At 33.1% G+C, this 18205-nt stretch overlaps 2 protein-coding genes across 2 annotated transcripts; both read right to left on the minus strand.

The window, feature by feature from the left end:
• Positions 1-4653: 4653 nt before the first annotated feature.
• On the minus strand, positions 4654-8928 carry LOC106454938. Its single transcript, XM_048771350.1, has one exon. The coding sequence runs from the start codon at positions 7935-7937 to the stop codon at positions 7041-7043; it is 897 nt and encodes a 298-aa protein (XP_048627307.1). The 5' UTR covers positions 7938-8928; the 3' UTR covers positions 4654-7040.
• A 6839-nt stretch (positions 8929-15767) lies between these two features.
• LOC106451543 (peptide chain release factor PrfB1, chloroplastic) lies at positions 15768-18011 on the minus strand. The gene is made up of 7 exons (XM_013893481.3): positions 17740-18011; positions 17578-17640; positions 17297-17517; positions 17034-17237; positions 16734-16949; positions 16370-16556; positions 15768-16216 (listed from the first exon to the last, which is right to left on the minus strand). Exons 1-7 carry the CDS (start codon positions 17897-17899, stop codon positions 15912-15914), a joined length of 1356 nt encoding a protein of 451 aa, XP_013748935.2. The 5' UTR covers positions 17900-18011; the 3' UTR covers positions 15768-15911.
• Between the last annotated feature and the right edge of the window lie 194 nt (positions 18012-18205).

Consider the following 18205-nt stretch of genomic DNA (forward strand, 5'->3'; position numbering starts at 1 on the left):
CCTCTTGGCTATGGCTGAACATGATGACTATGTTGGCCACATTATTATTCACAACTGCGGAATACATTAGTCCGTCTATGTATCTTGTCATATCTACACAATTACAAATATAACGACACCAATCTTAAAACATGCAAAATAATGTATTAAAAACATGCAAGACTCCAAACGGACTCAATGCACCGAGATGAAACTTATTCAATACTAAGCTATACATGTACGAAGTTCTAAACAGAGTTTCAATAATTTAAGAGAATAGCACTCGCTTTATAAATTGTGAAAGATGGTTTCTGAATAACGAGTGCTCGAATGGCTTTTGAATATGAAATCAGAACAAAAAAAAACAATCAGAATAGGTCTTGAACAGCAAAATGGATAACCAAATCAAACATATCAAACCAGACCAAACCCGGGTCAACTAGGTCGGACGGACCGGCTAGCAAAAACTATCAAAATATAAAGAGAAGGGATGCAAAAAAAAACTCGCTGGACGACTCACTAATGATTTTTTCATAACTCGTTGAAAACAATTTGGGAACTAATGATTTTATCACTTGCCAGAAAACATGTTGGAAACTTGCCCAAAAGCTCGCCGAAAAAATTTCCTGGTGGGAAAAATTTGATGAGGACCAGTCTTCGGATTATTTAACGATTAGTAACTCAAAGCAAAGAACTACCTTTTTGATGGATAAAAAGAGGGAAGTGAGTTATAAATATTGGTAAGAAAGGTTTAAGACTTTATTTTTCTTGGATTGAGGCAAATAATGAACTAACAATGGGCTCTTTTATTGGGTTGTTACATAGACTATGAGAATTACAAAAGATATCTCTAGGATTGATTTATTTGAGTTATATGATTTCATTCATCTTGCTGACAACTTAATTACTTCGGTCGACGACCAAATACTTTTCTTCCCAAGTTAAAAACATTATGAAATAAAAATTTCTTTAATTCACTACTTATTATTACTGTACTTCAATAAAAACCTTTAAATTAACAAACCAAATTATAAGTCACCTATACGATTTTATTATCTATATTAACGACTGACGGATTTACTGCAAGAGCTTCAGCAAGTTGAATTATACTATTTCATAATAAAAATGTACATTTCTCAATTTTGAAGTCAGCGATAAGTTCTCAGATTATAAGACTATATTTGATTGTAGAACCGATAATCAACCCAGAATTTACTTGGAAGATACTAACCCAATTTTTTTTTTTTTTTATAAGTCTCCTTATCAGATATTCGAGAACCTACCTTTACAGTGAGAGAATAATTAATAAGTCTCCTTAGGATTTTGGCTTTCGTCTGTTGTGATCAGAAACCGACATGGTGATAAGTCTTGTAAGCTTATCGTTCTGGATTTAAACCTTTGTGGTGGGGTGTTTTCGAGAAGTGTTAGTCAGTGTCATTGTAAAATTTTCTAAGATGGAACTTTCATCAAGGAAAACATTTATGCCAGAATCCAATTGTTTGAATTTTTGCAATGCCTCACGTTTCTGAAGACTAGGTTATTCCTTTAGAGTAAACGTAAATTAACGTTATGAGAACCTTCTGACCTATACTCACGTGATTGGGAACACGAGGCAATGAGAGCCGTAAGTAATTATGTGAGAGAGCCTTTTCCACAGTTAATATCGAGCATGAGGCTATGAGAGAGTGGTCCTTGGAGTTTGTCGCAAGGAGACGGTATATATGTGTAAGTCTTCTTCGTAGTTTGTTGCAAGGAAGAAGGCAAGAGACACCTGATCGCTTGCAAGGAAGAAACTCTTTTGTTGGACTGAAGCAAATAGAGTGATTTTTTTATTTAAAAAAATTATTTTGCATGAATTTTTCGAAAAAAAATATTTTGTATAGCTCATCCTCATTAGACGAGAGCTATCTCTTGAAAGTTGTACCAGAAAATTTTCAAATGATGTTTCACGAAAGACATTTCTTATATGTTTTGTTTTGTAGCCGAAGTGTTTTGGCTGTGTTTAACCTTATTGCCGGAAGCATTTTGAGTCGAGTGTTAGATCATGCCAATTTCGTGTTAGCATTAAGATCAATGTTTGGCCAAATGTGAAAGGCTATACCGCGCCAGGGGTTAGCGTAGAAGCAGCTACTACAATCATAGACAAGCCCACTAATATATATACATAACATATGCCTCAAAATTTTACAGCAATGCACACGACATCGGGGAAAAAAATCTTGGCTACAATGACCCATAACCAACTACTACGCCCAATAACAATTAAACCGACCATCCGATGTACCACATGTTTGAAACCCAACACTCACTTTCTTGATTTTCGATAGCTTTAAACTCTCACTACAACTTTATTTAAACTGTCTTCAATGATACATTATTTTGAATAAAAGCATAACAATGAAAGAAATATTTCCAATAATACATCATTTTAAAGAAAAAAATAGAGAGGATATAATTTGTAACACATCAAGTTTGAGGAAATACTATTTACAATTTCATTTTAAAACTATTTTTTATTTACCATCTTTAAACTTCTACATAGTTTTTCTTATATCTAAATATATTAAGATATGCATTTTATAATTTAATAAAATTATTAATACTTCCATTAACAAAAATATAAATTCTAATAAATCATTATTTATGCTGTTGAAAACTAAACTTATATATATAAAAAATATTTATTTAAAATAAAATTATTACTGAGTAAAATTTGTAAGTATTAAAAAAGTATTATTAGAATTTAATAAAAAATATATTTGGAATGTCTTCTTTTAAGGGGAAAAATTAGAAAAATTATTGGATCAAAACTCAAACTCATTTTAAATTTACATTATTTAAAAAGATGAGGATAGCCATAAGAGATACTCTTATTAACAACTAAGAGAACAATATAACAAAAAACACTTGCTGTTACAAGATAGATAAAGTGAAGTTCATATATACAACAATCCGGTATATATATACTCAGCTACTACAATCATTTTCAAAAACCATCTATGAGAAAGAAAAAAATAGTAATGACAACAAACAAAACAGCTGACACCATTGGAGTCTCTCTCACATGCCATCTTAAGAGACATAATGTCACACGTTGCAGCATCCTCAAGATATCATCCCAGCCATAGTATGCTCGTTTTACCACCGCTGACACAAGCTGCAAAATACTGACATGTTTACAACAAGTTGAACCTAACAGAGGTGGCCAACTACTGGAGGCCACTACATTTTAGGCATAGAAGAGTACCATATGTACAAAAACATCAACATTGGGGTGCATCACATACGGACCACAGCCACAACTTCACACGACTATGCAACATATCTCTACGGTCTGCTCATGCTCTGCACTGAAAATTTTAATGAATGGAGCACATATTCAGATAAACTTAGATAGGAGAAAAAGAAACAAATCAAAAGTTTGCTGGGAATACACATGTATATCACTCGGCTCGGCATAATAAGAAAACACAGAAACCCACTTTACATAGCTAATTTAAGAGTCTAAAGAATTCCACAAAAGTCCTACATGAAATGTATAAAAGAGCAATCCTAGAAGTGTTATTATTACATACAGATGACAAGACTCGCTAACATTTAGATTTGTTCTAGAGAAGGTATGGTAGTTACACATCCAATCTTTCTTTTTATGTATCACTTACAATTAACTTTCCAAAACGCAAGCAGGTCCAAACCTAAATAATCAAATTCACCCATTTGCATATCAAATGCCAACAACAATTTAATGACACAACAACTACACCATCATACACCCACTGACGCCAAAGAAAATCTCCGCCAGTACAAAACGACACTATATCAACCTTCTATGTCTCACTAAATAATACAGCCACCACTCACACACATCCGTGTAGGCAAACAGATGTGACTACACGACCAAATATATCTAAAACACCATCCTCCCACAAACCATTTATGCATACCAACATGTACTCAATAACATATGCAAGTAACCAAGTAGAACCACACCATCTATACAACAAACGAGTAAGCAATATTTTAAAATCTTGTGCGCAGCGCGATAGTACCCCTATTTATTAGAATAAAGTGTGTCAATCACTCATTTTAATACATTTTTCTGAATTTTACATATTGTAGAAAAATTCAAAATGTTTAGATTGAGTTAATTTCCAGAAGGGTGGGAGTCGGTCGAGGCTACTCTTCGAGAGATATATTTGTACACTGGCATTTTGTATAATCTTGATTTTTTTGTTAATAGGAAAAATAGCCGACAAAAAGAATAAGAGGAAAAATTAAAACTATGTATGATTGCTTCAAAAACTGATGGAAACAAGAGTGGTTATTTGAGAGGGGGACCTTGAGTCCAGGGGTGGACGTAGGTGAAGACCTAAGGGGGCATGTTGTCACGGACTGATTCTTTACTTTGCCAGAACGTGCAGTTTTAGCACCTTTTCATCCTAGTGATTGCTAAGTCAGCCTAACTCCTATTACTCGATCAGTACATAGAGAAAGAGTGAGGACATTTTAGAGAGAGATTAGAGCTTAAGGAAGTATTTATTTTATAACTTGGTGAATGAATCTTACAATGAGGCTTCAGCCCTTTATATACACATCCCACTTTCTTAATGGACGGTTGAGAATGAACCGATCTAACAACTCAGATCTTTTCCTATCTATGAAGTTACTTCGTGGTGAAATAGCCTCCCTTAAGCAATTTCGCTCCTAAGTACTCTACATATTTCCACACATTTTTTATAATATTTAATACTTTGATATTTTACATAAGTACTTCATACATAAGAAAACTAAGTAAAAATGAGCTTGAATCTCCTTTGGCTTTGCCCGATATATGGCTCCTCATCATGGACGTTTTTGGGTCTTCAAAATGAACTGTGATATCCTCCCCCACCTATGCTGGAGTTTCGCGATGCTTGGTTTTACGTAAACAACATATTCTTCAGCCTTAATTATATGTATGTCCATCAAGTTTCCTGACTTAACAGTTTACATACCACTCTTGGTAAAAATTCAACAATAAGTATCACGATGTAAATATCAGATTATGTCCAAGCTTCTAACCAATGGTATATTTCTTGTGCTACAAAGTTATCAAGCATCACAACGTCCCATTCCATTGATTCTTCATCAACTAAATCACTAACTTAATTATGAGATGTGCTACTGGGACATTTGGCCTAGCCGACCTTGCAGGTGAAGTTGAAGTTGGAATCCGTGGATCCTTCCATGCTCTTACATCATAACCTAAATAGATCTTTTGCCAAATCTCCAACAACAGCAGAGGCCTCACTGCAGATACACTAGTCCATACATATATGTATGAAGGGGTATCTATATCACTAGCCCAAAATGGCAAACTTAGTGTATAGTACTTACCACGCAAAATCCGGACACAATAATGTGATCGCTATCTAATATGTTCGTTTCACATATATGGATATGAGGGTCACAAATTTTTAAAATAAAGGACAAACCACATATTATACTAGATATTTTATAATGATTTTTAAGAAATAATTATAAATAAAAAATTAAGGATATCAGAATTTGAATTAAATCCTAACGTGAACGGTACCTCCAAAAGAGAATTAATTTAATATAGGTTTAGTTTTTGTCTAGAAAGGTACACGAGCTTACAAACCCAAAACCTCGGCATCATTAAAAAATATGAACACTTTATATTTCATTTTTTACATTTACATTCGATGTGGACTCTTTTCGCAATCAGAGAAGAGAGGTATCCAACTCATTGAAAAGTATTTCGAGAGACTGCAATGAGTGTCATCCTCTTTGGCCTAGTGTTCATTACTGAGGAGGTTTTAACATATTTTTTAACAATAAAAGAAGGATTATATTCAACAAGAACAGTTACAAAATCTTGCAATTTCAATGAACTCCGGTAATCAAGAGCCGACAAACCAACACAAAGGTCTTCAGAGACGAAAGTCCACAAATGGGAAAGTATGGAAACATAGAACAAGCAGATAATCTAAACTAACAGATCCAAACTGGCAGACGCAAGGAACAGATAAAAAAAACAACAAAAATCAATAACAACAAGGCATGAAGATTGTGTTTCAAATAAAACAAGTCATGAAGATTTTCTTTAGAGCTTTTTGATAGAGACAATACGAGGGAATCCTCCTATAGTGAATATCCCAAGAGAATAAGAGACTAAAGCTTCATACTTTAGGAGACAGAACCATTTTTAGTTCATAAGTCATCAACCAGAAATACGCAGACAGAGAAAAACCGACTTGAAACGCAAAATTGAAGCATGACAGAATGTAGATCTCGATCAAATCATAAGATAAACCACAAGGACCGAAACCACTCATAAACAGGTTCAAATTTGATCGAGAACTTGACAAGGATGAAGATCGAAACCAAATATGAGCCAAATTAAGAGAGATTAATATCAACATGCAAATCATTCAATCCATCATTATGTATCTTGGAAATAAATAGATCTGAAGGGTAGTAAACCCAACCCACGCTGACTAGAAAGATTAATAGGAGAAGAACGATTAATACACAGCAAGATTAGCTAAAACTTTTGTTCCTTCTGGAAGGGGCACAGCAAGATCGAAGGTCTGGAAATCCACATGTAGAGTAAAACGAGAGCAAAAGCGAAATATCTAGATCAAAAGACAAAGAGCGACTACAGCTCTATGGAAGCAGCCGGAGTCGGCAAACAGTCAATAACAAATGGATAGATCTAGAGAGAAGGTTGAAACCTCTATTTTATGGTTTATTTGTGTCATTCCTTTGTTAGATCACTTTTTCTCTTCGGGGTAATCGGTTTATTGGAGAGAAGGTTGTAAGTTGTAACATCTAGCCTTTAGACTGGAGTAGTTTTTATTTAGAGGGTAGTCCATTATTCCCAATCAAAATATTTCGATTAGACAGGAAAGAAAGATATCCAAGACAACTATTTTTTTTTGTCAGCATATCCAACAATATGATTATTTATGACATAAAATAAAAGATTTAGCATCAGAAAAAAAGAAAGAGAAGATAATAATAATATTGTCACTTGAACAAGTTACATAGGCATCTTTTTATTTTCTGTATCTATTTTTAAACTTACGAGCCCAAATAGGCTTCCCGTCGATGTAAAACTTTTGTTTACTCTCGCCCATAAGTATACGATCCACAGTAACGACTGAGTCCAAGACCAGCCTCCCATATAGTGATTGTTGTTGAACATCCTGATTACTATTCAAGTTCTCATTGGGTAAGTTTCCACCGTACTTAGGTATGTGAACGCCCTTAGCACAGTTTTCTCCATATTTTTCTGTGAATACCAGCCTCACTTCCGCTTCGGATACTGGGATTCCACGAGAAAACGTTAGAAAAAGGGTCCGGTCGTTTTCAGTTGCGATGCAACTAGCATTCCAGCCCCATATACCACTAGGGATAGGGAATAAATTTCTGCTGGAGAAATTATCCAAGGAAGCAACACTAGGCATCACGTTGATGCTCCCAAAAGTTGGATGCGGGAACCCGGGGATGATGAGAGGCTGGTTGTGGCTAGTGATGTAGGAGGATGGGAGAACTTGTTGAACGATGTCAGAGAAAATTCTTGAGCAAACAGTGGTTAAAAAGTTTTTGATTCCTGTGATGGCACTGTATCGATTTTGGTAGATTATTTGAAGAGATATATCCATAAATTCTGCAGTCACAGGGATCTGACTGAAACCATTTGGAGGTTCTTCGGATTCAAGACACCGGAAGCATAAGACAGCCTCATTAGCAAGAGCTGCAATGAGTGGATCGTTGAGCGCCATGATGACTGAGAAGATGTGCTCAAAGCCAAAGTCTTCAAGCCAAAGCCATGTGGCCATGACAAGAAGTGACTCAGCTGGAGATCTTGAAAATTTTTGTACCAATTTAACGAAAAGCAGTCTTTCTTGAACATAGAAATCATGCAGTTGTTCAATGCTACAATTTGACATAACTGACTGGGATTTTTAAGAACTGAGAAAAAATACCGACCGCCCAAAGCTTAGAGAATGTGAAAATTAAAGATAAACTATATTGTTCTCGTTATGTAATAGGTTCGTTTTATACAGATATGAGGGTCACAAATGTAATAGATTAAAGATAATGAACAGAAAGATTTCATTATCTCATTTTATCCACACAATAATTAGATATTTTACCAACCAATAACTGTTACAAATAAAAAATCAAAGATATAAATGATGGGTGTAAATCGCATTGTGAAAGGTTTACCGCTCAAATGATAATTTTAATTTAACATAGTCTGAATTATCCCTAACAAAAATTTATAGTCATTCAAACAAAGTAAACATTCTATTGATCCGCCTTGTTTTTTTTTCTATTTTCCGGAGTGGCTCTGACCTAAGAATTAAGATCTTCCAATCATCTATATGATATTTAAATTTTAGCAAAAAAAAATATATTACATTTCTTTTTATGTTACATTTACAATTGTTGTGGATTATTTTTCACAATTCTCGAACCGAAATCGATTTTTTTTTGGAGTTTGACATACTATTGGAACACATGTCTAACTATTACAAAGATGTAAAAAAATTATATGTTAATAAAGATTGTTACTATTAAGAAAATAAAATAGTTTTATGAGATGATATATATGCTAAGTGTAAGGTATATTTTAGTAAATTACTCATACCATATGAACCAAGCTATAATTGGATATTAGTTTTTCCCTAGATAAAAGTAATCAATAAAAATTTGACATATCTATGATTCACTGTATACAATATAATCTTAACATATATGTATAATATACATTTTAGTTATGATATATTTTATTTTCAACTATTTGTGGTCCTCTTTCCTTTTATTTAACTGGACATATCTAATTTTTTTATTTCTTTTCTATTTTGTAATTGTTTCTAAAAATTAGAGATTATTTCAATAATTTTGAAAATATTTTTTGTTTGCGGTCAAACGATATTTTTCTTTTGTTTTTCTTTTAAATATTTTTTATCGTTGTCTTTGTTTTCTCGTGGCCGTGAGTTTGTATCTCATTTTACATTTTTAAAAATTGTTTAAGACCATTTTATTGTAGATGGGCTTATCTTCCTTTGCATGATCCATTTTAGATTTTAGACCGACTCAAGATATGAATACTTAAAAGGAAAAATAACACAAAGTGAGGAGTACCTATTAGAAGAGAAAAATAAAATGAACTGGCAAAAATAATAAATATATATACATAGTTAGCCATGCAAGAGAGGGTCATTCAGAAATCACCGCTTAAGAATATAACACTCATCACATCCTTTATCGAGAATGTTGGATCACTTACAATAACGCTTTTTCACGTCTCTTCAAATTATCCTAAATCACACTTTATTAATAATTAAATAGCATCCCCAGTAACTGAAATAAGCAAAAAAAATTAAAAGAAAAAAATATATCAAGTAGCAAAAAAGCGTTCAACGTCCAACTACTACTCAATCTCACCCGAAAAGGTTAAAGGGAGAGTGAGCAACAGGAAAGTCAGTCATTGATAATGTGATGTTAAACCTACAAGTACAGGGACTCAGACTTACACTTTGACACGATTATCTAGTCCTAATATTTAACAATCATGATACCTAATACTCTCAAGCCTTGTAAGCAGGGGCGGATTCACGTACATTATAGGTGTGGCACGTGACACATGCCCAATAATATAAATCCTTTGTGTAAATATGTAGGTAGTGAAAGTGTTAGCTCTTCCGGCTAATTCTTGACGTTTGGTGCCTCACCCAATTCATGTTCGAGCCTCCCCTTCTGTTCTTCATTTCTTTCAATTTTTTCAAAAACACTTTTGATCACTATCACCAAATAGTTTTCCCTTTTGGAAAATTACCGCAAATACCACATTCATAGTACCACTTTTCATGTTTATACTAATTATTTTTTTCTTCACTTTTAATGAAGAGTAAAAGACACTTATACTCCTGTCTTTTATTCCTAGGGTTAACTAATCTAGACATAGGGTTTAGAGTTGACGGATTAGGTAGGGTTTTTAGAATGTGAAATTTAAGATTCTAATAAATATATAAATACATACTTATTATAAAAGAATTCGAATTTGAAAAAGTATAAGTATGTATGAGTCTGTTTTTAAGTTGATGACAAAAAAATAAAGAAAAACTATAATTCAAAAATATAAAAATAATATTATTTTATTAATTATTTTTTTATTTATTTTAATAATGATTTATTATATGTATAGATAACAAGGTTATATAGTCTTTTGCATCTTAATGAAGAATGTATTTTTGAATATGTTTCTTTAGTGGTGGTAAAAATTAAAAGTGGTACCATGAAAGTGGTAAACATAAAATTTACCCTTCCCTTTTACCTTTGTTTTTGTGTTAACTAAACTATTCTTTTTTTTTATAATTTCTTTTATTATGTGTTAGTTTCTTCAAAAATATATCATTTATTTAAAATTTACTAAAACAATTATTTTTATTCAGTTTGATTTTAAAAATTAGACTAAAATAAAACACTTTTAATCACTTTGCAAGAATATTTTTTTCCTTTTTCCTTTGTTTTTGTGTTACCTAAACTATTTTTCACTTTTCAATTTTTTTTTATTCTTTATTTTTTAAACCAGCATTCGGTTTCAGTTCAGATATTTCCGTTTTTGGGGTTTTTGTTCTAGAAATTTAGGAACCGTTCAGGTGTTTAGAAAGTTTGTTAGTTTCAGTTGGGTTACTTCAGTTTTTGGTTTGATTTAGCAGCAAAGTTGGCAACCTAGCCATATGCAAAAAAGAAATTGGGTCCAAATCACTTCTAATTTGATTCTGGTTTTTCGGGTAACTACGGATTTATAAATAAAACTATCGGATAATTTGGGGTTTTCAGAATGAACAATTTTTAATATTTTTAGTCAAAAATGTTTTGGGTAATTTGGTTTTTCGAGTAATTTGGTTTATAAATAGTATTTTTAGGATATTTGGTTATTTATAAATTAAATATAGTTAATATTTGTAAGTTTATAATTTCTATTTTAAAATTTCAAGTACCCATTTGGTTCTTGGTCCTTCAATTTTTTTTTGGTTCTATAGATATATGATCTGTGCGGTTATTTATGAAATTCAATTCAAATTTTAGTTTCGGTTTTTCAATAGGATTTTTTTTCTCTTATCATGTCTGAGTAGATCACCCTTGTTAGATTTAAGGATTTCATGAGTTTAATGTCAAATTGATAATCATAGGATTGCTAGGGTTTCTTATAGATTTCTACACCATGATTTTTTATCATACTAGCTTCTAGAGTAGTTGGAGTAACAAAGAGAGTGTGTCTGATAACCTGAATCTAGAATCACAGGATAACCAGAATAGAACGAGTGTGACCGATAACCTGAATCAAATACTTCTGGACTAATTACTTATTCGCAACGAGAGTTGGTCTAGGATTTAGTTGAATAACATCAAATATTGGTTGTTGCTTGTTTGATTCATCGCGTATAGGCAATGAGAGTTGGTATTTGATTCGAGTTAGAAATATGATAGTTTATCTCAACGAGAGTTGGATAACTTGTTGTTTGCATTTGAGTTCTAGAATTGAACCTTATAAACCCTCGACACCATTGATAGTAGTCTTGAATTCATTGTGTGATAATTCCTAGATCTAGTGCATTTCTCCTACCGCTTACATTTCTATCTATTTTCTTATTTTGTTATTTGCTTTCTAACTGATTTCCTAGCTTAATCTGAAACTCAAGTCTATTGTGTGAACCATAGAGTCTCTGTGAATTCAATCTTCAATTACTACAACGAACCTCTTATTTGAAAGAGTACCTTGAAGGTTAATTTGATCATATCACCCGCTCATTAACACCCAAATCGTCAAGAGCAATACATGTTCATTACATATACCATTAGCGTTTCGTGTAAAACCTACGAAAATGTTGCTAGCAAAACATCATCAAGAAATAGCTTACGTAAAACCTCATTGAGTTAAACGAAACAAATTTCCCAGAAGATTATAAGAAAAAAATTCACGTAAAATATGCGTAATAATCACTCTTAGAACACTACCCTACGTCTCTCGACAAAGATACGCTAATAGTCTTCATAGAATCGGTTACCCACAACTTTCGTACAACTAGAACAAGTTATACGAAAATGTCTACATGAAAACAGTATCAGTGGTTTTCAAAACAACATGGCGATATGAACGAGGAAACAGTACTCCTCGCTTATTAATGTCACAATCACTTACAAACAATACACAAAACATCTCCCATGAAAAATAACATGGAAAGTTTCGCATATGATATGACTTGTCCGAGACAGCTTGCGTAAAATCATCACAAGTTCTAAAAATCACTTTTGTATAATCTTTACAAACAAATCACACAAATTAGTTTGCGAGAAAACGAGATCGGCATCTTCGCACTACATAGCAACAGAGATATAGAGAGACCTTCCTTTCACGCGTTAAGGTCTCTTCCCTTGTTAACTTTTTTTCTCCTCGGTCGTTAACATGACAAGTAAACTATAAGGAACATGCTCCCATTACTTTTATATGAAACTTCTCTTGTAAAGTTTCACAAAACATCTTTGGCCAAATACTTACAGCTCACTGATATACCTTGGTTTTTATGGATTTTGACCATGGTATAAGTCCAGTTTTAGAGTCGATATCAATGTTTCGAGTCAGTTCAAGAGTCTTTGCAGGCTCATATACGTTTGGGAGCATTTTGGAGAATAAAGAGCTATGTGGAGGATTAAGAGAAGTTGTGCTGAAAAGTTGAAGTCAGAGTTGATAATTGAAGAGCGTGTCGATCGACACTCACCCTTGGTGTCGGTCGACACCCATGCTAAAACCGACCAATTCTCAAGAATTGCAAGTCAGCCCAAAAAGTTTCCCTTATTTATAAAAGTTCTCACATCGTGTTTTAACCTATACCAGAATTCGACCCACACCCCCGTGCAGGTATTTATTACACTTTAAAAACATGAATATTATTTAAATTTTTATTAATTAACATTTTAAATATTTATCTTATTTCAAAATATTTATAAACATAATAATTAAATATTTTAAATGCTGTAAAAAATATTGACTTGTGCGCTATACTACACATTCGACAAATATTGACCCATTAATATGTTTGAGCAATTTTTCTCTTAACAAATTTTTTTTTCCAAATGTAATAATAATTTAAATATTTTGATTAAATATAGGTCATATGGCGAGATTTAGATACATCAGAAAAATAATATTGTTAGAAACATTAAATATTATTCTACAAGTAATTCAGTGATATTTATATTTTAGTATCGATATTTTTTATTGTTGAAAATAATTAATAGTAACTGAAAAGGTTAAAATATATTTTAGAAATATTTGATATATATATATATATATATATTAAGTGAGATTTAGATAGATTAAAAAATGAATATTTGGTTATAAACAATCCATATTATTTTACAAATAATTCTAAAAAATTTTTTTTGTTGAAATGTTAAATTTATTTATCAACAAAAGAAAAAAATGTTTACAGCACAATAGAGTTTGGAATATATATTTAATCTTAGCATATATATTTTTTATTGTTGAAAATAATTAATGGTAACAGTTAAACCTATATTTTTGGAATATTCAAAATACATATATCTTAGGCCTTACAAGCTAAATGTGTTGGGATTATATGATACTTGAAAAATATTACATAGTATTATTAAAAATATTTTTTAAACTTGAATTTTCCTAAAATTTAGCTAAATCATTTTAGGAAATATCTTGAACACAGAAATTTAGCAAAACTTGATTTAGGAAATAATTTAATAAAATAGGAAAAGACAATAACTACCTAAGTTAGGATTATTTAATACTTTAGTGGCATGACAATGTAAATATTGGAGAAAACTAGGGTAAATTCAATTTTGTAATTTTTTAATAGATTAGATTATTTTATTTTCGGCCATTTTTGAAGCTAAGCTTATTTTAGATTTCAAGAGAAGATCATAACTCTTTCAATTACCAATTGGAACTCATGTTTTGATTTATTTATGTTATCAGATTCTCTTAAGAAGAAAGAAATGCAATAATTGAATGTTCGGTAGTTGTGTCTGAGATATACAGTTAAATTTTCTATTTTTGACAATGAACGACTATTTGATTACTGAAACTTAAGGTTGTCTGGGTAACCAAACTGGAATAGAACAATCAGTAAAACAAATTTCTCTATGAAAAACCTTTTACTCCTAGCTAAAGAATAAGAAATTACATTTTTCGGTCTTGGGATGTACGAGATCTTGAAGTTTGGAAAACACAATCGTAGAGTCTTTATCACCTCCACTTCTGTTAAGAAGCTCGGCCATGCATGAGGGTCATTTCCCATTACAATCCGTACCAAAGTTATGACATGTTGAATGAATAAGTATTCTTTTCATAACCTATCATAATGCTTCTAATTATGTGTGCGCAAAACAGCTTCTTTCCTTCTTAAGTTGTTTGTCCCCATAAGTTGAATATTTCCTAAGCTATCCATCCAAACTCATATGCATCCACTAAACTGAGTTGTAGAGGTCCATGAACCATTCACCATACAAATATTACTCAAGCTTCAGACTTCTATTTGCTCATTAGGAGTTTCTTGTGGCGATAAAGGTATTGTCTCATTTTCTTTGAACCACGCTTGACACTCGTTTTCTGCGTACCAGACTAGCTTCATAGGATCTCTGTCTATCCCCCTAGTTTATCGTTCTAAACCTTCTGGATATACCATATTATATAGAGATAAGGATCCATGTCCAATTCTGGTTCGTCGATGTTGTTCTTTCTCCATAAAAGATAGTCCATATTAGCATAAATGTTCGGTAAATGAAAAATGCAAGGGCTTGATTAAATTGCTGATAAAGACAATGCAGTAATGCTGGTGGGCATTCAAAATAGCATGCGTAACAGTTTCTTCGGGTTCTCCACATCTTGGGAAATAATTAGACTTTTTCTTGGGTTCACCCCCTAGGGTGAACCTTTAGGTTCACCAACCAATAGAAAATTGTCATTTTAGATCTAGTATCTTTTAATTAAGGAAACAAAATAACTTGCCAAATTATATTATGCTTTTAAAATAAAAAATAAAATATTAAATAAATAAAAATAACAATAGTTCTAAAAAAAGATTATTTAAAAAAAATATTTGTTTTTAAGATTTAGAGTTTAGTGTTTAAGATTTATAATTTAGAATTTATCCAAATGTTTAGTATTTTTCCAAGGGTTTAGGGTTTACCTAAGGGTTTAGGGTTTATCCAAGGGTTTAGGGTTTTCCCAAGGGTTTAGGGTTTTCCCAAGGGTTTAGGGTTTAGGATTAGAGTTTAGGGTTTAGTGTTTTGTTGACAACATGTTTAGTGTTTTTCAAAGGGTTTAGAGTTTACCCAAGGGTTTAAGGTTTAGGATTTGAGTTTAGGGTTTAGTATTAGAGTTTAGGGTTTAGTGTTTTGTTGACAACATTTTTTTTTTTTTGAATTCGTTTTTATATATTATTTTTATTTATTTTTAAATTTTATTTTGAAAAGATAATATAATTTACCAAGTTATTTGGTTTCCTTAATTAAAAGATATTAGATCTAAAATGACAATTTTCTATTGGTTGGTGAACCTAAAGGTTCACCCTAGGGGGTGAACCCAAGAATAACTCAAATAATTATCACATTGCATGTGACGACGTATCGGGTTCCTCGTTACCGCCACATTTAATGTTACATATAATTTTAAGGTATTTCAATAATATAAGGTATATACCTTTTTTACCATTCCTAGTTTCCTATAGCAGTTACAAACAGAATTGAATTGCATTAGGATCTTGTTTAAGCTTATCTGTTTAAAATTTCGAGATTTTATAGTAAATTGAACAGTGTAGGAGGAGATGACTCTATCTAATGAGAGAAATAAAAGAGAAGAAACCTATCAAAATGTTCTAATTGGCTACAACAGAAGCCATGGCTAAGGTGTACTTATGCTTAAGGTAAGCTTTGATGAAAGGGTCCAAGTCACCATCCATTACAGATGTGATATCTGAAGTCTCATGACTTGTTCGGACATCCTTAACCAGTTTGTAAGGATGAAACACGTAGTTCCTGATCTGCTGTCCCCACTCAGCTTTCACTACATCTCCTCTTATTTCCTTGATTTCAGTCGCACGTTGCTCCTCCGCAATCACCAACAGTTTCGCCTTTAGTCGGGCCAGACCTCTCGTCTTGTTCGCCGATTGACTTCTCTCCTCTGCCACTCAATATAAAATCATTTCTCATATATCAGTAACGCACAACATGCGAGAAAGCGTCAAAGGATCATGCGGGATATTCAGATTCTTCACTACAGGTTGTTTACTTAGACCAACATAAGAGTAGATTAGTGGAGACTGCAAGGACAAACCTGAGCAACGGACGGCAACACCAGTAGGGATGTGAGTAATGCGAACAGCAGTTTCAACCTTGTTGACATTCTGTCCTCCTTTTCCACCAGCCCTCGTGAAAGTAATCTCAAGGTCCTCCTCTGGTATTTCAACTCCGACTGCTTCATCAGGCAGAAGCGGCATCACCTCCACACCAGAAAAGCTCGTCTGTGTGCAAATATCAAAATATAAGTGAATAGCACAAAAAAAAACACATATGCTTTTGGAGTTCATTAACACTCCACCACATTAGTGAGCGGCTGCTATTTACCATAGATGTGTACAAAATCATATAAATTGTTTCATGTCAAAAACTTTTTAAGTAAGAGGAGTAGGTTAATAAACCTGGCGAAGGCCTTTGGAATTGAATGGTGATTGTCGTACAATCCTATGAGTTCCTTTCTCCCCAGAAAGGTAACCATACGCATAACGCCCATCGATCTCAAGCGTGGCAGACTTAATCCCAGCTTCCTCTCCAGCCGACATTTCAACAATTTTAGTCTTGTACCGCTGCTTCTCCCCCCACCTCATATACATCCTAAGTAGCATGTCGGCCCAATCCTGCACTGGAAGTTATCAAAGAAAAATTATAGGAAACACACAGATAGTCTCAAAGGATTGTCATGTCAGGTAAACAGTGATTACCTGAGCATCAGTCCCTCCAGCTCCAGCAGTAATGGTGACTACCGCGCCTTCTTTATCATAAGGTCCTGATAGAAGCTGCGTTAGCTCAAATCGATCAACGGATTTGTTCAACTCTTTGATGATTCCCATGGCCTCTTCAAGCAGGCTCACATCAGTAGAATCCATCTCTTCTGTTAGCTTAACAATCGTTTCCGCATCTTCAACCTGGCTCACAAAGTATTATTACCACAATTTTTAAGGACAATTCAAAAAGAATCAGGTACCATAGATTTGAATTCAGAGAGCAAGCGCAACCGATCTTTGAGATCGTTCAAGGCGGAAAGCGTTTCTTGAGCTTTAGCACGATCGTCCCAGAAGGAGGTATCAGTAGCTTTTGACTCCAAAAGAGCAATTTCGTGTTGTAACTGCTCCAAACCAGCAGAAGCTCTAATCTCTTCAACACGAGCTGATGCTATTTCTACATCCTTCCTCAATGTATAAAAATCTATAAACAAAATGGAAAATCAAAACCTCAACACTACAAATCTCAAATTATAAGTGGTACCTTGCATCACCCACTCGCTCGTATCACTTTCGCTCAGGTTACTCTCCTGTGTAGCGAATGATACTGAAACACAACAAAATAAAATAAAAATGGAAGAAAATTGTTAGCCCGATGAAGACGAAAATTTTGAAACTGCAGCTATAGACTGAGAGAAGAACAGACTGGGAGAAGTGAGACGAGAGGTGGAAGAATAAGATAGATGGGGGAGACGAAGCGGAAGCGAGAGACGAAGAAGATGGAGAATCTTCGGTCGGAGAAGAGGAAGCGTAGGTTTTCCGGCGATGACGAGAGGTCTGAGAACGGTGGTGACCTCCATCGACATATTCCTTTCCGCTGTTTCCCCAAATCTAATCGCTCCTGCAACTTATCCACACCAAGCTAGCTAGCCCCCACGTCATCAGTTTCAAAAAACTTTTTTTAACATCTTCTTTTTATTATTATCAAACAAAACTTTAACATATCACTACATTTTGTGCGGATAATTGTTTTAACTTTTTAAAAAACATAAAGTATATGTTTATTGTATATAAATATTGTGATATAAGCATTCGATTATTATTTGTTTTGAAATTTTTTTTATCATATACTAATTACTAGGTGATTTTCCATGCTCATGCACGGATATAAA

Source organism: Brassica napus, unplaced genomic scaffold, assembly GCF_020379485.1.
Source record: "Brassica napus cultivar Da-Ae unplaced genomic scaffold, Da-Ae ScsIHWf_1109;HRSCAF=1576, whole genome shotgun sequence".
Taxonomy (NCBI): domain Eukaryota; kingdom Viridiplantae; phylum Streptophyta; class Magnoliopsida; order Brassicales; family Brassicaceae; genus Brassica; species Brassica napus.

What these genes read in the sequence shown, in the direction of transcription:
- LOC106454938 (XM_048771350.1), bottom strand. Translation starts at nt 7,937, where the DNA reads ATGTCAAATTGTAGCATTGAACAACTGCATGATTTCTATGTTCAAGAA.
- LOC106451543 (XM_013893481.3), bottom strand. Translation starts at nt 17,899, where the DNA reads ATGTCGATGGAGGTCACCACCGTTCTCAGACCTCTCGTCATCGCCGGA. An exon ending in GAGCGAGTGGGTGATGCAAG is followed by an intron (nt 17,518 to 17,577) that starts GTACCACTTATA and finishes TTTTGTTTATAG; the next exon opens with ATTTTTATACATTGAGGAAG. An exon ending in TCTCTGAATTCAAATCTATG is followed by an intron (nt 17,238 to 17,296) that starts GTACCTGATTCT and finishes TTTGTGAGCCAG; the next exon opens with GTTGAAGATGCGGAAACGAT.